We start from the raw sequence: 26,025 nt of genomic DNA on the forward strand, positions 1-26,025 counted from the left end.
AATAAAAGGCAATTTTCTTTATGGTGCCATGAAAAACGATTAAATGATGGGCTGCGAGGGGTCATGTTCCTCATGGGTGTTATATTAAGATTACATGTGAGGTCTGACACATGGAGGTGGACTTAACATTACACAAACGCTGGCATTTTCCTTGGGCTATAAGACTTCCAGGCTTCCAAAAACGCCTCACAAAACTGTTTAAATTTACTTTCCTTTCATTTAAAGCATTTTTTATTGTTTCGGTCTTTATTGCTGCTCTTAAAATCAAATCAAAATGCTGAATCGATCATGGGTGCTTTGAGTCTTCTCCTTTCTCATACATGGCACTATTCCATCTTCTTACTACACAAAATTAACTTGTTGGTATGTTTTATATGAACTGAAGCTGAGCTACCCAAGTGGAGCGCAAATGAAGAACTGGCGAGATGAACACAAATGATTCTATCCAAACTACCAACGCCGAATGTACGTAATCGACACCAGCAAGAGCCAGATGCTCTTGCCAGTTGCCGTCGCGCTGCTGTCAGTGTTCGCTAAGGAGAGCGCAATAGAGATCAAGCAGAAAGTGACACAAGTATTAAAATGATACTAAGAAAGATAATCATCCTCAAGTGGGATTGTAAGGACATTACTTGTTCAGAATTTAGTCAAATTGATAAGCATGAATTAATCAGCATTTATATATTATTTTATATTTATAGTATATTAATAAGCATTAATATTCCAAATCTGAGGTAATGCATACGTATGTCTGCAAAGGATGATTTCTCTCTCACCCATGCAGTTTTTCATCATCATGAAGCCGCTCTCATATCCTTCAAAACACTCGCACTCAAAGTCTCCTGGAGTATTGACACACCGCCCCTGTCCGCACAAGTCAGGAGAGATGCGGCACTCGTCAATGTCTACGGGGAAGACAAACACAAAACAACAATGTAGAGTCAATCTTCAACATTAGACAGTGAATATTTATAAAATGCAATTTCATGGGTAATCATATTTCAACAATTTTTGAGGATAGTGAAATGAACACAACCGCAATAAAAAGCATGAGGGCATCCTTTTTTTTGTGTCTTGTTAGTTTTGAACTTTCTTTTTGTATAGTTGTATGTGTTTTATGTTTGATTTTTATTCATGGACAGCAGTTTGTTTCAGTTGTGGTTGTTTTTTTAAAGCACTCTGAATAAAGCCGAGTCAAGTTGCACTGAGGTGAGACATATGCATCAATCTGGATATTAACAAAGAAGCAAAGTTGAGAATAAATCCTCAGCACAATGATTCTAACTGAAAAAAACCCAACAACTGTATATAATATATCTTTTTTATGTTCATAATCCCTCGAGGAGGAATTTATACTCAAAATGATATTTTTAGAGCAATAATGTGGCTAACCAGAAGGCCTGGTCCAACAACAATAAGACCTTAGCAGGCAGAGTGTGTCTGTCTGTGAAGTATCACACAAACTTTGATTGTTGGTCAGATTAAACAAGATATACGTATGTGCTAAATTGAGGTGAGTTATTAAGTTATGGATGCGATGACTTCATTGTCACTCACCGGTGCAATTTCTCTCATCTGAATCCAACGCGTATCCGTTATCACAACGACAACGGAAGCTTCCGATGGTGTTTCGGCATTTCCCATTTGAGCAAATTGAGTTTATCATCCTGCATTCGTTGATATCTGAGAAGGGTCACGGAATAGAGAAACGTAAGAGACAAGCTGAGGTTTATACGGTATCCGTACTTTTGAGAATCAATACCTTTGAGGAAGGGTCTTCCATTGATGAAGTCACCGCGGTGGGAGAAGCCTGGTCCACGAGGGCAGAGCTGAGTGTATTGCGGGGTACCTTTCTCAGGACACTCGTCGCACTCTGGACCCCAGGCTACTCCCACTGAGCAACAGCAAGCATCCACGCGATGTTTTCCTGTGATAGGAGCTCCGCAACGTTCATCCTCGTGTTTTAGGTAGCACTGCTCTGTGCGCAAGTCTGCAATCAATAGGACATTTGTAGCCATTTCAGTACTCGACGCTATCAAAGTTACATCGGGTATGAAGTTGTGATAGTTACCGATGCAGGTTCTCCCGCTGAGATCAACAGTCATCCCGGGAGGGCATTGACAGAAAAAGGAGCCATGTGTGTTGACACATTTGCCATTGATACACACTCCAGGAAAAACTTGACACTCATCCACATCTGAGGGAAATATTAGTGGAATTATGTTCCAATCCAGACACAGAGTAAAAAAAAAAAAAAAAAAAAGCCTTACCTTCGCACACATTTCCTCGGACCCGGGCAAGGCCCTTACCACAGATGGGATCTGAGAACGGCACACAAAGCAATTTTAGATGATGAACTGAACCAAGAAAACTCTTATAAAGCATCTTACCTTTTTCACATTTGGCACAAGGGCTGTTCCAGGCCACTCCTAGTGTGGCGCAGCAGTGAGACTTGAGTGTCGCCCCGTTGATGTTGACTTCGCAGACATCGTTTACCATTTTCAGCCAGCAAGTGCTTTTAGTTGTCTCTAATTCAGCCAACAAGTAAAAATACAATATCAATTCATATTTAGCCATATAGAAAAAATACCAAAATACGTATATACAAAAATATATACTGTATATACTTACCAATACATTCAAGGCCAGAGCTGTCCAGTGAACTGCCCGTTGAACACAAGCATACAAATGACCCTTTGCTGTTCACGCAGTCTGCGTTCACACAGGGACTGGACACGCATTCATCTACATCTGCAGGAAACCAAATCAACAAAATGATAGATCCCGCATTTAATCCTGAAAGTAAACAGGAAATTAATAAATGCGAACACATCACGGACCTTCGCAGATATCGTTTTCCGGATTGAAGGTGAATCCTTTGGGACACTGACAGGTGAAACTTCCAGGTGTGTTCCTGCATAGGCCGTTATCGCACAATAGACTGTTCATCAGACATTCGTCAATATCTGAGGAAAAACGCACGAATGAGGATTTAGCTCGTGCAAGGGTTTGATGAACAGTATCGTGCACCTGGTGAAAAGACACTTCACCTACCGACACAGTTTTTGCCCGTCAGGTCGACCTCAAAGCCTTCATTGCAGTTGCATTTGTATGTTCTCAGCATGTTCTCACACACGCCATTCTGGCACACATCCGGGTCGAGGGCACACTCGTTAATATCTGAGAGGACATAACACAGCCGTTTGCACAAAGAACAAAGCGTGAATCGGTGTAGATGTTGATAGTAAATGTTACTTTGGATCTGTTCCTGGGCCATTGTTTTCATGTCAAAAACAGCATACATATTCTTGAATAATTGGCAAAAATGTATCTTTATGAATTTGATTTTTTTTCAATGTTGAGGTTAAGAGAAGTTACACTAAAAGATCAGGAGACATTTTTCTTGGCTATGACCGTCCCCATAGTGAGCCATAAAAATCGAAATAACACTATAATTGATTTATACGGCGCTGTCGCAATAATAAAGAATCAACACACTGTTGCATACGTACCTCTCCCATCTCCAGTTGTGCCGATGCCATTTGGACATAAGGCCAGGAACTCGGCTGCAACAAAAAGAAAAGTTTGGTCAGTAAAACCATAACGTTTTCTCAAATTCAAGACATTTAATAGCATGTTATTATCCATTTATATGCTTTGTCATTTAGCCTGGATGGTATATTAAGACGTCTCCTTAATGTGGTGCAGTGCTGGCTTCCGTTAAGAGATTTGAACAGGCGGGACTAATTGAATGGAGAATTGACTGTTTGACGTCTGTGTACTATATGTGTCCTTTCTAGAGTCAGCGTGTCACAGCACGCCAAGTGTTTGGGCCATCCAGAGTCGAATATGTATGTTTTGAATTAAGAAGGTGGGAGGTGACTCCATGTGTGACTTGAATGTTCTTACCAGAGTTTTGTGGTGGGCAGGGCTGGCAGGGCTCCCCGTAGGCGTACTCGATGCTGGCACAGCAGCACTCGGATTTGGTCACAGCTCCAAATAAAGGCCGAACACATTGACCTCGCTTGTAACCGCCATAACATGAGCTGCGCATGTGTGTGTCTGTCATACGGACATAGCAAAAACAGAGTGAGTGAGTGAGCGAGTGAGTGAGTGTGTGTGAGAGATGAGGCAGACAACAGAAATGAGCAGGCAAGAGGCAGTAAACAATGACAGTCGAAAAACATGCTGAGGTTTGAGGCATTCTGCTAGGCTGAAATCATCCTAGTGAGAGCTCACCCACAACTGACAACAACAATTCCCTTCCAAGACAACACATGCAAAGATGTCACTTGGTGGGAAGCTGAAATTTACGCCTGCAAAATTCATCATATTAATCATTCAACCACATTGAATTAGGCTATTGTTGAAAGATCAATAGATATCAACACTGAAGTGGCTAAAATATTGCTTCACAGTTTTCTTGCTGAACTTATACTAAACGCCTGGAATTTGGGTTCTCGTTGTTCTTGAGGTTAAAAGATTAGTTTTCTATTCTGTCCACAAAGAGCACAAGATCATCCTTGAATTTACAGCTGAGGAGTTTCTTACCGACACAGACGCGTCCATCCAGGCCAACCGCCATGCCTGACATGCATTCACAGCGGAATGATCCCTCCGTGTTGACGCAGTGGCCGTTCATACACATACCTGGAGTCTCACACTCATCAATATCTGAAAGCAGATAAACAGAAATGAAACTTTCTGCCTTCATTTGGCAACAGCAATTCTCAGCACACATTATGTAGGTACTTTTGAGTATGACGACTGATTGAAAGTTGTAGTGAAAGCTGTGACCCCGATTCAGTTCCATGGTCTTAGGCACATCACATTGATGATGGTGATAAACGATAATGCTGCAAGCGTGCAGATGGTTTTTGGTTTTGGGAGAGAGACGGCGACTCCAGGGACCCTTTTGACTCACGTTTCGGTAATGACCGCATACGTCTGAACACTTTACACACACCCTATGACTTAACTAGGTCAGCATCTCAATACCAAACGCCAAGTGGAACAACATGATTTCAACTCATCTTTTACTGTCGTTTATTTGTTAACTACTTTGTTAACATTCTTAGGTTTATTTTCTGAGGGCACCGGGTGATATGTGATATGTTAAATGAGATAGCGCCAGATGAAATGTTTGCAAAGTAGCTGCTCCATACCATTTCACAATTGTCTTTTTCAAACGTTAAAAAAAATCACATAATGTTTTTTAGTTTCATGGCGTAACACAATCTAGATGATATTTCTTGTATTTTAGAGTCTTCTTAATTGAGACTACAAACAATTAGCCCCAAAACATCAAACTAAACCAAAGCCATTCAAACAAATTTCTGCTCAACTTGTGAGCACGTCTGTCAATCTGGTTTATGATTGGAAAAGCTGCTCCTCCTCCATCTTATGTTAATTTTACGACAAGTTCCTTTCCCTGTACATGAGCATGTTTATGGAGGGCTGGCTGCTCGGGAACGTCAGCGCAGGCAGGCTCCATCGCTCCACATGTCCAGCTGGGATGCTGCCAGCATGCTTAGGGATTTTTGCAAGGCTTTTTAGGGGATTTTTTTTTTTGCCCTTAGGACGCCCATAACACAAATACGAACATAGCAGGCATGAGGCCACCCTCCAAGTTTGCTGAAATATAGCCAACTCCTCCAATGACACACTGGCCAAAGTGAGGTAAGGATTACAATATCAGTGGGCAGAGAGGGATGCGACAAACTCACCTATACACATGCGCCCACTGGTATCGAGTAGGTAGCCGGGTTTACAGATGCATTTAAAGCTGCCATCCTCATTGATGCACAGTCCATTCAAACACATGTTTCGGATGAGGCACTCGTCTTGATCTGAGGACAATCGCAAAGTTTTGATCCAACAGTGGTTCACATGCTATTGACATTCTTTTTATTCAAAATGTCATAAAACCAATACTGCTTAATAAGGACTGAGATTATCACACAGTTATTATTTTAACAATTTATCATTTTAATGGCTATAACATTTAATGGTGTAGCAGACAGCCAACCACATCATAGATTGATATTGCATTTCCTAACACTCCACGACGGAACGCTATCATGTAACACTCTAACAATAAATGTTTTCTTTCAGAAACTGACACATGCCATATGAAGTTGTGCTGTGTAAATAAAAGCTGAGAATTCTTGTTTTCTAAAACACAAAATGTACACTAATGAGGATAAGTGGCTCGGAAAACTTGGGATGTATTATAACTTTGGAAAACTGTTGGACATGACATTAAATGTAATATTCAGAAGTTAATGAGCCAAAACATGAAAGCACGAGCAGTTGCTCATTATAGCATGAAATATCCTTGAAACACCCTGTCTTATAGCTAGCTCACGTCTCCTTTAGTACAGGCTAAAGGAGAACTGTGGTTCATTAGAGAGGACTTCAGTGAAGAAAAAATATGATTTTCCATACATCAGTACTGCATAATTGCAGATGTGTTGACTGACCTTGACAGTTTTTGCCATCAGTTGAAATCTCAAAGCCAGCATTGCACACACAGTGGAAGCTGCCGTCTGTGTTCACGCAGCGACCGTTGTTGCAGATACGGCCATTGGCGACACACTCATCCAAGTCTGAAAAACGAGGCTGTCATCATGTACAGTTCGTTCTTAGATGTGGTTGTGTGTGTGTGTGTGTGTGTGTGTGTGTGTGTGTGTGTGTGTGTGTGTGTGTGTGTGTGTGTGTGTGTGTGTGTGTGTGTGTGTGTGCGTGTGTGTTTGTAGCACAGCGCATTGGGGAAATAATTCTGGATTACCTCTCACACAACTGAAATCCAATCACACACACCACTGAAATGACATCATACTGAATTATGCTCATTAAAAATAATTTGGTAATATGTGTGCAATTGTTCTCCTAGAGTGTGAGAATGTTGTTGTAATTTGTCAGAGTGAAAAATAAACTGTTGTGCATGTGAGAGTGTTTTAGTGTCATGTGTTAGAGAAAATTACAATGGTATGTGCTGGAGTGTTTCAGTGGTGTGAGTGTGAAAGCATTTCAGCAGTGTATGGGAGCAGTTCAGATAGGTGTGTGAGTGAAAAATCAGAAATTTATGAGAGAGCTTTTCAGTAGTGTGTGTGAGGGCTTAACAGCTTTTTTATGTGTGAGAGGAAGTAGTTGAGTTGGGCGTATGAGTGTTTCAGTAGCATTTTGTTTGTGAGAGAGGTTATGTTTGAATGTGTGTGTCTTAGTCACCTCTGCACTCTGTCTTGGTTGCAGTGGACTGGAATCCCACGGGACATCGACACATGTAGGACCCGGGAGTGTTCACACACTCGCCGTGCACGCAAGGGCTTCTCTCACATTCATCCTCATCTGCATTGTAAACATCAGTGTCATTCAAAATTGTTGCCATTATGTTTCTTCTCTCCAGTAGAAGGAACGACGATACACTCTCTGAACCCTGCAGTGACTTACCGACACACACGTTCCTCGTATCCAGTGTGAAGCCCATGTTGCACTCACAACGGTAATTAACGCCCGGCAGGGGGATGCATCGTCCATTTGGGCAGAGGTTGCGATAGGCCTGGCAAATGTTGGTGACATTCTGGGTTTGGATGATGAAAGGACCTGACAGAAATGAGCATGAACGTATCATGAAGTGGCCATTCCTTCATAATCTCCCGGCTGATAATGAGGTGTTAGTGTGGACAAAGCAGGACTTAATTTCTGGAGTGCAGTGTACCTGGAGGAGGCTGTAATGGTAGATTTCCTGGAAACTCGCCTTGACCTGGATCTGGGTATTGACCTGGGCCTGTGCCCGGGCCTGTTCCTGGCCCGGGTCCTGGGCCCTGACCAGGAGTACGGCCCGGAATCTGCGGGTAGATGCCCGGGAAGTCGGGGCCCCCCGGACCACGTCCAGGTATAATTCCCCCACCATTAATATCGGGTAACTGGATGCACAGTTTCTGGTACTCTTCTAGAATGAGATGAAAAATAAATGCTTTAGCATGGACACACAAAGAGACATGAAAGGGAGGCATTTGTGGAGATTAATCTGACCTGCTCCGCGAACGGGGCAGATTTCTGGAGTGGAGCCATCGGACCAACATCGCCCGCTATCACAGCAGCACTGCATTTTGGTTAACAGCTGTGAATTTTGGCTGGCACAGCGCCCGTTCAGCAGGCTGGCAAAACAGAAACCGCCACGAGCATCTGTGGGAACCCACATGGCATTGAAATCAATGGGAGCGACAGGACACGCCATGTGTCGTCAGCATGGTGAGGAAACAAGCAAAAATCAAAAACTGATTCACATTTTCCGCCATTCACGAGATGGAGTCCACTGTCAACAGTTCCTGGCACTGGAAATCCGCATGACTAACACTAAGGTTCTAGTTAACACAAATATATCATTTTTTTCTTTCACACCAAGACCCAACAAAGTCTTCATGTGGTGAGGTTTGACTAAGAAACATGTGCTTGATCCTCCAGGCAAACGTAGGAATCAAACCAAAATGTTTGGCGTAACTAGAGAGAAAGCCTCAGACATTCCCTCCACAAAACATCCTCTCATGGGGGAGTCGCGTGAATGTCTGTTTGCATACTATATGATTGTGTTTATGTGAATTTTTGGACCACTCTGACCCAAATTCCTCAATGGAGGGGCTCACAGTGAGCTGAACTTTACAGACTGATTTTGCGATGATTGTACAGTAAGTCTCTCTACAGCACAAAATGTAATGCATACAAGTTCAAAATAATTTGGACCTAAACAAACATTTTGAAACAAACATTTCTTAAGCATTAAATGCAAATGTACCTCAAAGTTAAATACAACTAAACTGCAACCTTAATTTGCACCTCCCTTCATTTGCTTGGAATCGCTTGTCAAGATATTTGTATTCAATTCAGTCACTTGCGGTAACAGTACCATAATTAGAGAGTCATTGCTCTATAGTCCAACAAGCATTCACACTCACGATAAAGCCTAAGGACAATTTAATCTTCCATAACAATTTTGTGGAATGTGGGAGGGAGAAAACACAGTAAACATAGAGATAACATGCCATTTCTACACAGAAGCCGAAAGCCTGGATTCAAACCCCACCTCAAAACTGTCAAACTAATAACGTGTACTTTGTGCACACCTCTTTAAAGGACAACATATCTTATTTCCTGCGGACCTACTGTTGAAAATCAAATTGTTCCTGGTATGCACTGGTATGGGAGAAAAAAAAAATCGCAAAAGAATTTTAAGTCGGTCACCTCTTGCAGATCCAACAGCAGTTAAAAAAGGTTCCACTCATCTGGGAAGACTTTATACAAGATGCACTGGGGCAGATTCAAACTGGAGCACTAAAGAGGATTTCCCCCAAATTTCCCAACAGAGTTGAAACCACAAAATGATGTACAGGTTTTGGGTTGATGAAAAGATCGATTTGATACTGAATATTTAATTGATGAAGTGGGTGTGGCGCATTATTTACAAGGCAGGCGTTGTGAACAACTAGAATCAGTTGACCTAAATTCTACCAGCTGGAAGCTTGAACCAACTTACAAGAGCGATTTAATGGAAACTGAATGATTTCCTCAAACTGTTTTTCTGATGTCATATCTAGTTAAGTCCGAAAACACGACTAGTCGAGGACGCGTGCAAGGTGAACGACAACCAGGAGTGACAAATGGACTCACCTATGCACCTGGAGCCATCCACGGAGACGTAGTATCCCTGTGGACACTTGCAGAAGTAACTGCCGGCAGTGTTTGAGCATTCGCCAACGCCACAGACACCAGGAATGTTGGAACATTCATCAAGATCTAAGCAGAGAACAGGAATGATTTTCTTCTCCTCATATTCGTTTTCTATTTGTTTGTTACAACTATAAACTGGAACGTAATCATAACCATCGATGAAAGGGATTTTGAATGGAAACTTGAATCTGTGACAGAGTGACCCACACATACAGAATTTGGTAACTAATGAGAACATTAAATACTTGCTCCTCGTTTTGCACGTCGGCCGTGTTTAGCACATATTTTACACTGCCCAGACGTTTTCCAACAATTATTTTCAGCTATAAAAATTGCGCATAATATATTTTGCCATTCGTATGAATACCACAAACTGCTCAATGTGTTTCCTTCAATTCCCATCTGGAGTTAAAGTTTGTCTCAAATTTGTCCCATTGATGTCTTAATGACTCCTAAATTTTCACTGTCACGGTACTGGTCTAAATTGAGGAGCCAGAAAGTCACTAAGAGTTTTGCTAGCCTGTGCTGGTTATCCATTCCAAAAAGATGATTTGGCAGCATTTTGTGAAATGTCTTCCAAACTCCATGTGGATGTAATATTCAGATGGGTCAGTTTGACTGGTCGGAAGGGAAAAAAAAGCCTATTTAGAGTTATGATAAGCTCGATTTGGATGAAAGACCTGCCAGGGAGGATGCCGTTTTGGTTTAAGACTAAGAAACAAACGCGTATGTGTGGTCCCTGCTCACAACGCAATAATCAGTTCACCACGCCTGGCATCAAGTTAACCACAACTTTGGCAAATACTACACTTTCACAGTGTTCATGAAACTTATACCTCAAGTCATTTTTGGTGTACTCTGTCATTTGATTTAATAGGGCTGCCAAAGGTTGATTCTTACCATCACATTTCTGTGAGATCTCATTGAATTTGTGCCCAGCGGGACATTTACATTCGAAGGATCCCACTGTGTTGATACAGTTTCCACCCTCACAGATGCCAGGGATCGCCTGGCATTCGTCTACATCTGTAAAAGCACAACACGTTTAACATTAAAAGTGGCTGCCGCATGTATATTCACTGTATAGTGCAAACGAGATAATTTACATGGATTGCTTTGACAAAATGACACAAAAAGGCTAAAGAAGTTTTAGCCAGTTAGGGCCAGACTCTTCAGCGTGACAAAGGAAACGAAGAAGAGAAGCGCATTTCCCACTGGGAGAACACACACTGAAGCCAAGTCGGTTAAGGAAATGGAAGACAAAGAGACACTGGGCGTCTGGATCGGGGGTTTTTTGGGTTTTTTTTTTTTGCTCAGGAACTTCCTTTCTGTTCCTTGTGAGATGACACAGAAGTACTTAAGGGAAAGGTTTTCACTTAAAATGCTTAGGACCGGTGCCTCGATACCACCTTTAACCCACCCTTAGCGTAGGTTACTCCTGATTAACGAAAGGAGGTATATTTGTTATCCATAAACTTTCGTGGAAGCAATGTTGAAAGCAACAAACCACCACTGAAAATAACAACAAAATATTCCCAATAGAACAATGTGATACAGCTCTTATGTTGGATCTCATTAGACTGAAAAAGTACAGTGATACAATAAAATGGAATTTCTTGAATCACAGTAAAACCATACAGTTTCGACTTTCTTAAAAACAAAATGCCGCCCGAGCGTACTACAAGTTGCCTTGGGCCCTGGCTCAGGCGCCCATCTCCTGTGGAGGCTGCGATGTTGTTGGGTCTGGAGAAGGCAGCCTGGCTGACGGACGCCTTTCCAAAAATGAGCCCTCCCACATGGCACCGCCACTGACCCGTGTTACTGACTCTGACAGTCTTGGCGCAGTGGGGGGTTGTGGGCATTCCATACACATGTGGGAGGCATTGCCACCCACCCCAATTTAACCCAATTAGAACTAATCCTCTTGGAGAGGGGGTGGTGGGTACAGATGAGGGGTGACAGAAGGAAAGGGTGAAGGCAGACGAGAAGGGTAATAAGATGCGGTACAAGCGTCAGAGAAGAACCAAGCTATACTTTTCTTCCAAAGTCGAAAGAAAGCACCAACACAGAAAGAGAGATTTAGGTGCAGACTTTACCTTGGCATGCTCCTGTGCGGTGGTTTGGTATGAAGCCTCTCCGGCATGGGTGAGGCTGGGCCGGGCACATTTCACACGGGTGACCCCATGCCCGTCCCACTGTGGCACAGCACAGAGTCTTTGTGCACACAATACCGCTAAGCTGGCCTTGACACATCTGTTTGTTCACTGAGGCGAAGCATGGACCGGTCCGATAGTCTGCGGAGGAAGGCAAAACATCAGTCAGTGCAAATTGTGTACTATGATGGAAAACACAATTTTACAGCTGGAATGTTTGCCACGACTGAAGGTGGCAGTGATGACCATTCCAAAGTGGACATCAGCTGCAATGTACGACAACTTTTTTCCATTGGAGCACCATCTGACAGGTCACTGCCACACTGCATGCAATGCAAACAGACACTAATGTAATATAAATGAATTCCTTTCACCACTCCTTGGTCTGCTTCTGCCCTAGTTTTGCAAAGACGGGGAAAAAATTCTGGTAAATTTCCATTAGTCTAGTCACAATACCAACATTTTGACTTTGATACTCGACCTGGATAAAGTACCTCGACACCAGTTCTGAAACAATACCATTAAAGTGGGAGTCAAGTCAAAAGATTTTTTTTGCATTTATATGTTCTATGTAATACCACTCGTTGGTATTGTGGATAATATTGTGTTTGCAGAATATGAGTTCAGCTGAAAACCCAGCCATTGTTAAGCACTTGCTTACTCACAGTGCTTACTCAGCTTGTGAATGTCTCATGGCTAAACCCCAAAAACAAGTGAGTCGTGACCATTGCTACCTGAGCCCTCATACATAAGACTCAAATCCAAAAATATTGCAATATCAAGACAAATCATATTATTTCTGCTTAAGGTTGAAAAAAATTATTTCAAAAACTTAGCAATAGCAGGTCTAGGGAAGAGTGAATCTCAAAGGCTGCATATCAACTGCAAACATGTTAATGGAGCCCAGGCGGGGATTTCCACCCCACTAGAAATAAAGCTAAAAAAGATCATTCCCTTAATCCCAAAGTGTGCATTCATTTATCCCCACACATCACCTTTCCCCCAAACAGCAGTTATTTGCTCTCAACCCCCCTTTGGATCGAAGAGTATCAACAAATCTTATTCAGGTTGGTAGATGTCAGCAAGAAATAAAGTGTCGGCTACAAAGGGGGTGTGGAACTTGTACCTCTATACAGTCAATGATCGACAAAAATCATTTCCACATTTTACAGCAGACAACAAACAGCAGGAGAAAAGACTGAGACAAGTTCCAACAGCGCAGTTGTTTGAAACAAACGGGACATTGTGCGTTCCTTGTGTGGACCAGGGCCCAGCCCAGGCCCGTCACGTGCAGCGCAGCCTCCATGGTGTCTCTGCCTCTGGCGGCAACACTGTGTGAACCAGAACTGGGTCATCTCTCCTTCTCCCCACCCTCTTCCTCCCACCCTCACGCTCAGTCTACATCGCAGACGTATGTTTGCCATTGTTTAACTACGACCTCCGCCCAAACACAAGAGGAAACTAAATACAGTATACTGATACAAGTATTAATTGTCGACTTGTAAATGATGAAAAACAACAATGATGACAGAATTAAAGTTACCAGTGCGGAAATGAGAGGTTTTACATTTTCTAAGAGTAACTTTTGGGATTAATTTTAGGACAATACAAGGGACAACAGTTCAGTCCACTCTTATTTCTTGGTTGTGAAATATGGGAAAATTTCCATGACATTAATACTTATTACTTAATATTTAGTTGATTTGCCTAACTCAACACTTTTGTATTGATTTGTTGCTTAGAAATTTTGAGTTTTCTCAAACTTTTTTCCACTTTTATACTATTGTTGAAGTCCCAATGATTGTCACACACACAACTGGGTGCGGTGAAATTTGTCTCTGCATTTAACCCATCCCCGAAGGGAGCAGTGGGCAGCAGCGGTGCCGCGCCCGGGAATCATTTGGTGATCTAACCCCCCAATTCCAACCCTTAATGCTGAGTGCCAAGCAGGGAGGCAATGGGTCCCATTTTTATAGTCTTTGGTATGACCCGGCCAGGGTTTGAACCCACAACCTTCCAGTCTCAGGGCGGACACTCTACCACTAGGCCACTGAGCTGTATTGTATCTACAAGTGTTTATTATTGTACACAGTTTACGTATGTTTTGTAAAGGAAAGGTGTCACAAGATTCAGTTTCACCAATCAAATGGAGCCAGGCAGTCACTTGACCGTAAAGTCATCACAGCCTGACACAGAAGCAAAGTTTTCAAACTGACGGGTGACGTGAAACATAGCAAAAATCTATATTTACTGTACAGGAATTCGACAACTCACCCAAGTGAGAAAAGAACGGCTCGGTCATGAACTGGGATTTACGTACCCCTAAAAATGCCGCCATCTAAGCCTTCAACAACTCCACTTGGAAGAGGCTGCATTTGCTTTTTACAGATGTTACTGGGGCAGTAAAGCGTGTGTAGTTTGGAATTAAAGTAAAATGTAAGTTTTGACTTTAGATAAACAGGGAGAGGCTGAACGTGGTGGTGTCATTTCATCTGTCCCCTCTCTCCATGAAGTGTGTGCAGCTGGGGTAGGGGATCCACCCATGGCCTGTTCAGCTGGGAGTGCTTGCACGTGTCCATGCACATGCGCACACGCGCACACACGCACGCACGCACACACAAACACACACACACTGAGTCGTCAGAATCCCGGCCCGCTCATCTCTCGTCTAGCCAACGATGATCTCAAAACAGACCAAAACTCACAAGAATGTTGCTCTCTTTGTTTCACTGCTCTACTTTCAGAAAACCATCCCCAAACTATTTGGAAAATTGTTCACACACTCTAATAACTGTTTTGGTAAACATGTACATGTTGAAGCAGAGAGTTGATTTCAAACTCAAGGCCAGTCATTTAATGTCCGTACAAGTCGGGATATTGTGAACACAATAGAAATACAGTATCTACCTCCCCAAGGTCATGTGTGCTGTATGCACAACAACAACCTTGCCAGGCAGGAAGTGGGTCCAAACATTTCCTTGGATTCATTCCAAATCGCACAATTGCATTTGAACAACTATTCTGTAGCCACTGTTTGTCAATGTCAATGACTACGTACTTAGAGCTGTTCCTAGAAATTTGGTCATGTCACTTAAATAACCTCGTAAAAGTGAGTACATCTCTCACATTTTTGTAAATATGTTTATACCCAATTTTTCGGATTATCAATTTCTCCAGAGTATAAATCGCAACCGTCAAAAATGCATCATAGAGAAGATGACAAAAAACCATGTATTATACGTATGTTGGTCCCAATTATAAGTCATATTTTTGGGGGGGAAAGTTAGCTAACAAAATCCGAGAACCAAGAACAATAGAGCTCAGACATGCACCCAAAATCCTGTTTCTTGATTGTGGTTGCATTCGGAAATATGTTCAGTTATTCAGAGTGCCCCTAAAAGGAGTGCCTGAACCCGGTACGTCAGGCAGTACAGATGGAAACAGTTCAAGCACCAAATGCTGATTGGTTTATAACATAGGCCTTCACAAATTAATGAGAGGGGCGCACCATTATTTTGCAGCATTTTCCAGCAATGCCCCAAACCTTTGGGCATGGAGTTCAAAACTATATTCCCACTGGAATCCTCTGCTGCTCTTTTATGATGACATCATGAAGCAGGTGGATTCGAAAGATTTTGTTTTCTTCCACTATGTAATCTTAGAGCCTAGATCTGTATTACTTTTGCATACTATCACATACAGCTCTCAGAACGATAGGTATTTGTAAAGACAGAATTGCAGTAGTGGTACCCAATACTGTGGCTGGCCGATGTCTGAGTCTTCGCCAAATGAGGTCTTAAATCCGGCCCATCAGCTAGTTTCAACAAAACACACAAAACTCGGGGTTATCTTACCACTGAGGTTTGCATTGGACTGGAGCAGACAGAAGCAATCCATTGATGTACTTTGTGTGCTGCCTCATTTAGATTCAAACTGTCACCAGCAACCCAAGTTAACGCAATTGCTTAGAAATGCTTGATTTCATCAAATGAGTGGATTCGATCATCAGCCTTATGGACAGCTGTGGCCAATACCACATTCCAGCCTAAATCACATTTAGGAGCAACAAAGAAAATATTGACGAACCAGTCTGCATTTTTGGGCGACTAAGTCGTGCATGTTTCTTGCTGTGGCCAGCTGGTCTGCAGACAACCGATATGTTCACGTTGGAAGACAAACGTTTGTGTGTGTGTGGTTGTGCGCTGACGAATAGGATAAGATCTAGTTGAAATGGGACACAGCTCCATTTCAAACATTCAAATTGTGTGAAGCTAAGTGTGTTCAAGGTTGACTGTACACATGAACTTCGTTCATTCGGTCGTCAAGGAAATGCCTGTGAAAGTGACTTAAATGCAGCCGAAACACAAACACATCCATAGGCCTGTTTTTGTCTGGGTGAAGACAAAATAAAACATGAACTCAATGGAAACATAAGTATGGGTACGTCACATTGTTATTGTCACAAAACTGAGGGAAAAATGAAAAAGGTCTCTGCACAGCCCTGTTTGGATGCTGCATGAAGAGTCACGTTATATAAAATGTTTATACAGTACATTACTTAACATTTGGTCGGATGTTCTAAAAATACTGTCCTTGTCATTTGACCTGTGATGTACTTGCCAGATAATTGCACAATAAAAAATGTGCGTGTCACTATAAAACTCGCCATTTGAAAATAGCATTGTCCTAAATCACCAAGCTTCCACACAGGAAAGGAACAGAAAGCACACTCCAGTGTGTCAAAGTGTGTTTGAGCAGATAAGGCCAGTCGCTAACTCATCCGGCTAGCAGATAGCGTCTTAATAGTTTCAGGGTTGAAGAAAACACTGAAGTAAACCAGGACAAATCGTCCACCAGACGCCTCTGAGAGGCCCCTTAAGTCTGGACTCGTTAAAAGGGACAATACTAATTAGGAGCTCTGCTGACAATCCAAATATTAGCTTTACGAGGTCAAGACTTTGACCTCTACTGGTCATCACTGCAGCAGACCTCGAGCATGTCAGCTCTCACACGTTTGACTTTAAGACGTTGCACAGGCGTGTGTATTTTGGAGCATTCACAACCACAGGAGGTTGGGAAGATTTGGGCTAACAAAGCGAAAAGCAAAGATGTTACATTCCCCAGAGCTTCATTGCAGAGCAGATGTGGAAATTGATGCTCACCGCTGGGCACAACATGTCAACATTTTGGTTGCACAACAAACCTCATACGGTGGCACAAATTCCAAAAGGTGGATTCAGTTACAGAAAAAACATTCATCACCCAGTTCTCACTTACGCTCTGAAGGCAAGATGAGAAGTTTTCATTACCTTTCTCGCACTGTGCACCGGTGAAGCCGTAGGTACACACACATCTATTGGGAGCCACACATCTTCCTCCATTAAGGCAGCCATTTTCACATACCGCTGGACAAAAAGAAACAAGGGTTAAATTTGGTTGACATAACATGATCTAAATTTTTTTAAATTCAAAATTCATTTCAAGGTGTCACCTTGGTCTGACGATGTCAAATTCTAATTGAATCAGTTAATGTATTCGCTAGTCCATTCATGGTTCAAACACCTGTTTTGCCATTTAGCTCCTTGTTTGCGAACAGCAAGTTGTGCAAAAAGTACTTACTTACGCACTAAATAGTTGGTCATGTGCACGAAAAAGTTTAGAGAAGGTCATACTACGTCATGTAGGTACATATCCCACTCGTTTCATCAACACCTCAACACTTTAGTACTACATCAGGAAAATGCCATCAAAACCGAAGAAGAATTTAGTATTTTTGGCCCATGTAGCAAACTCGGGTGTTGTTATATAAACACATAGAAAAGTTAATGTCTTCCAAATACAATTGTGTGTTTATAGAGGCAAAGGAGCAACAATAAAATATAAAATATAATCCCTCCTAGTGGGTTAAAATAAGGTTACAATAACAATATAATTGTGAATAATTGGATTGTATCCTAAATACCTTTCTGAGGGTCAATCGGAACTGAGGTAAAACAGAATATTTTTGTACAAATGGAGTTACTTATACAGCTGTCCCTAATGTTCAGGAAGGTGAAGGGCGTTTGTCTTAGAATTGTATCCAAAAACAGAACACAATTTGGAGCAAAGCCAGTTGCTGTTTGCTGGAAGGCAACATTATATTCAGCTTACAGTACATCCTGTAAAGTGTTGCTAGTTTTTACCAGATTCTGTCAAAAAGATCAATCAGGCAATATAAGCAGCGATACTTACGTTGACCACAATGGTTTCCCACATAGCCTTTCTGACAGATGCAGTTGTCCTCAGCACAAGTCCCCCCGTTCATGCATCGGATGTTACAGTGCTGAACTGCGGGTAGAACAACACACTTATAATTGACTTGCAATCAAATTTCAAATGATCTGTGTATCAATCTATCCATGTGAGGGATTGGTCAGGTGATCATTCAACATTCAATCAACAATCAACTGGGAGTGGCAAATAAATAGCTTTGCCTCCTATTTGGAAAACCATTAAAAAAAATCAAATGCACTGCCAGCATCTCTCTATATTGTGTTTAGTTTCGCTGCAAAACGAGCAATTAGATTCCATTCACTGTGGCAAGATAAGAGATGTGCTGTCGCCCCACCTGATTTGGATCCACAGGACGTGGCGACTTGGCCGGTGGGGCAGGTGCACATGTTTGGTCTGGAGCAGAACCCATCTCCGCAGCTGCTGCGACATATGGCTGCAAAAAGCGCAACGTACATACATACATACATGTTTCATTTCAGGAAGTCTTCAATGTGCGTGCGAGAGAACGTAATTGATGCATCTGCTGAAGGTTTTACGTTTCACTCGCAGAGGGTGTAGCTATGATCTCAACCTCATCAACCCTCAAAATCTCAAAGCGACTCCAATACAAATGGGGCCCGATCTTTCTTAACCCTAATCATGGTCATGTTATAGCTGGCGCCACATGTTCCTAGCTGAGCCATTCTCTTTTCTGACTTGCCATAAAAGTGCACTCGGGAAGTGTTTTTAGTTGCCGCTGGCTACTTTTTTTTCGCTCCCCAGCTTTTTTTCCACAGCCTGTTGGTGGCTTTGCTGCATGGCCTCAGCTCTGGTCAGGTAGAGTCCAGCCACTGACCCCTACTCCCCGAACCCCACTGCTAAACAATGTCATTAGAGCCGTGACAGGCATCCTGGCAGCCGGCCGCCCCGCCAGACTGCACTCGTATGAGACTGCGGCCTCTCAGACCTTCCTGTCTACTGAGAGAGGGGGAGAGGACGAGAACAGAAACTATTAAAAGAAACTGCCAAAAGAATGCCGGTGTAAATGAAGCAGAATTAAAAATTTCCACTTGCTTGAGGTCACGTTGTCTGCTCGCACTCTATTAAGAGGATTTGACTCTCCTTTATAAACATCATTATCCACTCTCTACTGCAATGTCACTCCAATTAAATAAGCAAATAAGTGGGGAGTTGGAATTGTAGGACAACATTTCCTTTTTTGCTAATTTGTGCAACGTCGAGCCCTCAGGGGCAGCGAGGCCTTCTCTGGTGGCCTAAACATTATCAGATGTACTCACCTACATTCACAAGCGAAATTTTAATAGCTGTGCCATAAACAGTGAGTAAATTATCACCAAGTATTTTTTGCCTTCATTTTATAATATTTCACTTGGCTACACGGATTCCAGTAACCATGTATGTGAATAGTTAGCATTTTTTAGTCATCCGATTGGTGGGTCGGAGTGAAACGCCAAGTTCGACAAGCCACTTGCTCATATGAATACATTTAATAATCAGCATCTGTGGTATTTTATGGAAAAAAATAGTTGTTTTTGACACCATTATATATAACTGATTCTGAGTTGCTCTATTTGAAGAGCGTGACACATATTGCGTTTTAAACGATAGTGATGGTTTTTCACAAGTACGGCGTAATTGTGGCGGTATTAGATTAGATTAAATTGGGTAAATCCCACTGAAGGCTCAGCTGTCAAAAACAGGATTCACAAATAAAGACATGACTGTCCTTTGAATGCTTTCGTTTACCAATATTAAACTTCTTGGGTCAAAAATTGTGGCCTGTAAATGTTTGTTTTAAATGGTACTCACGGACAATGCACTGGTTCCCCCCAATCAGAGTCTTCCATCCTGGGCAGCAATAAACATTGTTCCTTGAACCACACACATTGGGTCTGTAGAGAAAAAATATAACACGTACATTGTATAGAACAATTCAGGTATCAGGATGAATGGGCACAACACAAATTGAAATCCATTGTCAAACAGGGAAGGGAACCCTAATGTATACCTATGTACAGTATATGTGCACAACCCAATGAGTCAACACGAATGGCTGAGGTTTGATTGACGCTATCAGAGCTGTATTAACTTAAAATACATTTTTCGATCGTGGTTGCAATTTGCACTGTATCACACCCACAGCTGATTCTAATTTTGCTCCTCTTATTTAGTTTGATTAGGTAGCCAAAATATCAAAACCCCATCTTAGAAGTGCAGGCCAACAACCTAAATTCTTATATTTGGTCTGTCAAATTATACTAATTTCTCATTCTCTTGGCCGCACTGCTTTTATGTCCATAAGAATGTTGCATCTATTTTTGTTTTTCCCTAATCAGATTTCAGTATTGTTAATCTAATCTGCCTAGGGCCTTCTGGCTAATGTAATTTAAAGTACAGAAGAATCTTATGATACAAGTTTTCGAGATATGAGTCACTGCTGGGATAGGCTCCAGCACGACCGCGACCCTCGAGAGAATAGGCGGTTCAGAAAATGGATTGATGGATGGAGTCAGCAATTCAACCAAATTTTATCCTGTGAGCGCAAATTTGAGACGTGAGCACTGTATAATAGCAGTAAACTGACTTTAATTCACTTCACAATCAGCAGTCATTTGGCAAATCGTGATAAATTCTTCAAAACAGCGGCTTCAAGCCGTCCCACTTGAAGTTTACGATGAAACTAAACATAAACCAAAGAGCATTGCATGTATATCTAAATCAATGTTGCCTAAGAGTGGCCCCATCTGCATAAATGCGACATAAATGGGAAATGGCACTGACATGCTAATGACTAGCATCAATAATCGTGTTTTCAGAACCTTTTAAACAATAGGTATTTGAATACAAATGGTGGAGCAACACATAGACAGATGGTATAGCAATAGTTACAGACATATATTCTTTATCCACTATGAATAAAATGAACTAATATTATAATATCTTACAGAGAAACATTTCTCGCTGACAAATAGTTGTAACATTATATTGCCTATGGGTGGTCAAGGCGGGCACACCAGAAGGAGCGGCATAGTGAATTGAATTGCAGCAAAAATCATGATTCACCATATAATTAATTTAATTAGTTCATGATAATATCTTATTCTATTTAATTTGATTACTACGTTTTGGAATTTACAATAACAAAGTAATATTTTTAGCAATGGGACTGTTTCTTTGGCCAATCGGATTAGTTTTCGGTACATCAGGTGAGTACTATAACGTAATTTATTGATTATTTAGTTTTTTTTTTATTAGCTAAATACTCATAGTGAACTGCTCCACATGGTGAACATGTCACAGTTGCATGCTGTTATATCATTGAGAACATACCTATACTGCATGAGGTAAGAAAAGCAAAATCCTGAAGCACCTTTGAATTTTTTTTTCCTGTTGATGTCAATACATGAGCCACCCTGCCCCCTACAGGTGTGCCCGAGGCTTACATATGTCAGACTTCAATCCGCGCTGACCTGCGGGGTCATTGGATGTAACTCCAACCAGATCCATGAGGTAATCACGAGGATGTCAGAAACATTCTTCTGGTGGTAAGTCAGCGTGACACAGCACGCAGTCTTCTAGAACGCAGATGTTCACATAAATGAACTTAAAGTGTGTCAAAAAAAAATGTCTACTGTGTGACCTTCATCAGCTGTTTGCTGTCATCGCTGCGCACAGATGGCCTTTTTTGGGGGGGCTTTTTTCTTCTGCCTTGCGTGCTTTTATCCTCTCACAAATGCACATGCAAACCCACACTTACACTCCAGCAGAGAACTGTGTACAGCTGCAGATGTGATTTATCCACATTTTTTAAGGCCAGAAAAAGGATTAGGTTGTTCCTCTGTCTGTCTCTCTCACTCTCTCTCTCTCTTTCTCTGTCTCTCTTTCTCTCTGCCACAGCCACACACGACCAATGGCCTCCTTTGTTTGGATGTAATTTATTATTGCAGGCAGCAGGAATGTGATCTCCATGCCAGTATTTAATTGCGAAGCTTTGCTCCAAACTTCCCCATCATGGACAATCTTACTCATCTCAGGCAGTCTTGCATTGTTGTTATTATTAAAACATGCACATATATTGCCCGACCTTCAGGGCTCATAAAGGACGTACGTGTGTTCCTCTGTTACAGCCTGAAAAGCGAAATTCCACGAGTAATTGTGGAATATTTGATGTGTTAAGTGTTGGACATTTGAAGTTGCACAGTCTCATTTTAGAATTTTGTCTATTTGAACTCCATTCTCTGGTTAAAAATAAATAATTACTGTAGATATTCAAGTTGGATGACTATGTTTTACTTGAGTCATAGTTTGTTTAATAACAGTTTTACACAAGTTTTGGCAACTCCACTATCCACCAAGGCATTTTTATTTAACAAAAAAAGTGAGTTTTTCAGCAAATAGGTAGACAGGTGTGTAAGTAAGTGCTAAACTGTGAATATGCAGGGGTTCACTATATACTACATGAGACACCTGCATGTGAACGCAATAGTGAGAGATGCTCATTGAAAAGAAGAAAGCATGAGTCACCAGAGAATGAAGAGAAAAAGATGGAAATAAAATCAAGGCTGCTCATATGGGTCTAATGGTTGAGGGATTATCATAGTCACATTACCCTCTGAGCACGTCCGTCCCTCCCCTCCTTTTGGCTCTGCTGTTTCTGGAGTCGGTGGTTCTGACCTCGCCGGTGTCCAGAACCTCTGCGGCGTCTCCGAGCAGGACGCAGAGGGACAGCTGGGTCACCAGAACCAGCTGCAGGAGCCTTCCTCCTCCGCTCTTACTGTCCTGCATATCCACTCCTCAAGTGTGCAGTGCCCTTAACTAGATGTCCAGCCCTCTAACTGTGGAACTTGTGTGCAGTTTGGAGTCAAAGCTGCAAAAACAATAAGAGAGCAGAGAGGGGGGGAGAGGCACAAGATCGTTTAAGGGCAAAACAACTCCTTGGCACTCAGTAAAACATCTGGTGCGTCGTGATTAGTCCTATTTAGAAGTTGGTTAAAGTCGCAATAACACGCAGTGTAAAATAAATAATAAATCATTACCTTGACTCCCAGGGAGGAGATTCTCCTCACACCCACCAGAGGAGTTCTTCTGGCTTCCGCGCAGGTATGATGATGATAAAAGTTTAGAGAGGTGAGTGCAAGCTTCCGAAGGACGCCTGTGAATAGATGCGCACGGTCACGCGCAGAATGGGTCCGTGCGCATCCAGCTGCGTGTAGATCCACGAGAGATCATTCAGAGGAGCTGATGCATTCCACAGGAGGAGAAGAGGGCTGAAAAGTCACTGAGGCTTTCTCCCTTACTCGGCTCTTTCCTCATCCCTTGCCTTGCTCAACCCCTCAGCCCCCCCCCCCCCAAAAAGTTCCCGAGTCATACCACCCCACCCACACCCATCCGAATTCAGCTCTCGCGAGAGTTAAAACGCCAGTGCCAAAAACGCACATATTGCTCTGCATGTTTACTTTGGACTTTTACAATGGTCAATGGAACGACTAAAAGTACTTGCACTGTAAATTTATGAGAAGTACAGAAAGTTAAAAAAGCAGACTGGCAAAAGACAAACGTAGAGGTGATTCGGCTCCTTTACTTAGATTTAAAAACTAAGAACAGACTAAAATACAGTCAAACCTCGGTTTTCGACCACAATTCTCGAAGGCGGTTCGAGAAGTGAAACGCTCGAATTCCCAATCAATTTTTCCCATTACAAATAATGGGGAAAAAAATTTAATACGTTCCAAGACTAAAAAAAACCCGCCTTTTTTAAGCATTTTTTCATTTGCACATTTTTGTCCGATCGCGCAACTGCAGCGCACCGCCGAACGCGCAATCGTAGCGCGCCGCCGACAGCGCAACTGCACCGCGCTGGTCGCATTATGATGAGAGAGCTGTCGCTGAAATTTAGAAAATATTTTTAAAGTCCTGATGTACTTTTCAAAATTTAAGTGGACCTCAGTGCGCAGGGAGCTTAATTTTGTCCGATCGCGCAACTGCAGCGCACCGCCGAACGCGCAACCGTAGCGCGCCGCCGACCGCGCAACTGCACAGCGCTGGTCGCATTATTGTGACAGAGCCGTCGCTGAAATTTAGAAAATATTTTAAAAGTCCTGATGTACTTTCCAAAATGTAAGTGGACCTCAGTGCGCAGCGATCTTAATTTGGTCCGATCTTGCAACCGCAGCGCGCCGGGCGCTCACTGTCGCATTGCTTTAAGAGCGTCTTTGTGTTTTAGGATGGCTTTACTGCTCCCGCTTGCTTTCTTTGGAGGCATGATTAGGGGCTAATACAATCCTCAAAGTAACGAAAATACAATAACAACGGAGTCAGTCGGCATCCGGGCCGCGCGGTCGGGTTTTCTCGGGTCCTCTCGGCTCATCTCGCGAGGTTCGACCTCCGAAATTTGTTCTACAACCGAAGCAAAAAAATCTCGAATTTTTTGTTCAAATTCCGATTTGTTCGAGAACCGGGACGTTCGAAAACCGAGGTTTGACTGTATATTATTGGTTCTTCGCAGAGGATATATAAGATATCCCTATGAGTAATTTTATATCGTCTGTCTTCATGTGTTGAGTCACCATTTGTGTTCTAATATCTGTCTTATATCTTTACCTAGAGTTTTCTGAGGCACAAGAAGTCGTCCATAGTAAAAGTGAGTATAGTCGTGCCATTCACAGTATTGAATTATATGCTGTTCATATTTACTGTGTGCGTACAGTATGTTTTGAGGAATTTGGTCCAGGCAAGTGATAGTTTTCACACACACGGCTTCATGTCTGCCGCCCCACCCAGCAAATAAAGAGCCCGCCTGGGTGTGCTTGAGTGTTCTGTCATTCTAAAAGTGAGTGAGACCTGCTCACACACTCCTTCCCCTCCTGGCCACGTTTCCTCTTTTTGCTCAAATGTTAGTTTCTGCACCTACATAACTACCCCGCCTCGTGCACTTCTTCAATGACTATGAGAGCTGGGTTCGATGGAGATAAGTTATGAGGATCACCAACGAAGTGGTCGAACATTTCGTGGTGTGTGGCGGTTTTACATGAAAAACAAAAAATGGTGGCAAAGCAACCACTTTAATTATAGACCACCTACCACTGCAGAATACACTCCTCTCTTCCTGTTTGCTGAGCTGTTGTTTTTAATTAGAACTTTCAAAAGCCGAAATCCTTACGCTGTATTAGACATAAATGCCCATGTGGAGTGAAAAACAAGGCCATTTGCTGTTACAGTATCTTCTCTACCACTAATACTAATAATCATAGTTGAGAAAATACTAGTAGGCGCGAAAAAAAAAAAAAGACACCTCAGGTTTCTTAAAGCCGCTCACCTGCTCTTCTTCTCAGACACTCAAACGAAAGGCCGCTTCCGTCGCACCTCCATTTGGTTGTCGTCCCGCCCTGTCAAGCCTAGCCTCAACAATACTGCACTACTTTCTTTCCCTCACTCTGGAAAGTCCTGCCCTCTGCAAGGCCTCTCCATCACGCCTCTAGTGCCAAGAGTTTTTGTTTGCCTCAACGTGGCCAGCTGTCAGTTCAGGCGGCTTCTGATAGCAAAATAACTACCAGCTTTTTCGCATCAATGTCTCAAAGATTTCTGATATTTACTTCATTTACAGTATGTTTGAACACCTGCAACTCCCAGACACACGTCCTCCCAAAAATACCCCGAGACCACTCCCACAAAATATGGAGGGGCAGCTCTGTCCGTTCATAAATCTCAACGGCCTTCCTTAGATGTTATCTGTATGAGTAAGTCCAGTGCGGGTCAGGTGACCCTTACATACTGTTCGAGTCAAATTTTACTTATTTTGACAGCAATGAATATATTCTAAATGTCATTCGTTCACTTTATAAAGTCCAAGTCATCTATAGGACAGTGTGAA

The 26,025-nt window shown here is 42.3% G+C and overlaps 1 protein-coding gene across 1 annotated transcript in view; it reads right to left on the reverse strand.

Moving 5' to 3' along the window:
* Positions 1-25,493, reverse strand: part of fbn1 (fibrillin 1) — a 48,068-nt gene extending 22,575 nt beyond the window's left edge. Inside the window, exons 1-28 of the mRNA XM_088371184.1 lie at positions 25,471-25,493; positions 23,192-23,307; positions 22,765-23,022; positions 19,965-20,047; positions 18,490-18,588; positions 18,114-18,209; positions 17,192-17,287; positions 11,826-12,023; positions 10,630-10,755; positions 9,670-9,795; positions 8,038-8,190; positions 7,721-7,954; positions 7,453-7,605; positions 7,231-7,350; positions 6,483-6,608; positions 5,727-5,849; positions 4,552-4,674; positions 3,910-4,062; positions 3,513-3,566; positions 3,055-3,180; positions 2,841-2,966; positions 2,632-2,751; positions 2,391-2,528; positions 2,271-2,321; positions 2,072-2,197; positions 1,763-1,990; positions 1,558-1,683; positions 777-905 (exon numbers count right to left, since the gene is read on the reverse strand). Coding sequence (XP_088227310.1) covers positions 777-905; positions 1,558-1,683; positions 1,763-1,990; positions 2,072-2,197; positions 2,271-2,321; positions 2,391-2,528; positions 2,632-2,751; positions 2,841-2,966; positions 3,055-3,180; positions 3,513-3,566; positions 3,910-4,062; positions 4,552-4,674; positions 5,727-5,849; positions 6,483-6,608; positions 7,231-7,350; positions 7,453-7,605; positions 7,721-7,954; positions 8,038-8,190; positions 9,670-9,795; positions 10,630-10,755; positions 11,826-12,023; positions 17,192-17,287; positions 18,114-18,209; positions 18,490-18,588; positions 19,965-20,047; positions 22,765-22,940 — 3,409 coding nt within the window. The 5' untranslated portion in view covers positions 22,941-23,022; positions 23,192-23,307; positions 25,471-25,493. The remainder of the gene's footprint in view (positions 1-776; positions 906-1,557; positions 1,684-1,762; positions 1,991-2,071; positions 2,198-2,270; positions 2,322-2,390; positions 2,529-2,631; positions 2,752-2,840; positions 2,967-3,054; positions 3,181-3,512; positions 3,567-3,909; positions 4,063-4,551; positions 4,675-5,726; positions 5,850-6,482; positions 6,609-7,230; positions 7,351-7,452; positions 7,606-7,720; positions 7,955-8,037; positions 8,191-9,669; positions 9,796-10,629; positions 10,756-11,825; positions 12,024-17,191; positions 17,288-18,113; positions 18,210-18,489; positions 18,589-19,964; positions 20,048-22,764; positions 23,023-23,191; positions 23,308-25,470) is intronic.
* Between the last annotated feature and the right edge of the window lie 532 nt (positions 25,494-26,025).

The sequence above is a fragment of the Syngnathus floridae genome, chromosome 3 (assembly GCF_059516105.1).
Source record: "Syngnathus floridae isolate MCC-2025c chromosome 3, RoL_Sflo_1.0, whole genome shotgun sequence".
In the NCBI taxonomy this organism is placed as follows: Eukaryota; Metazoa; Chordata; class Actinopteri; order Syngnathiformes; family Syngnathidae; genus Syngnathus; species Syngnathus floridae.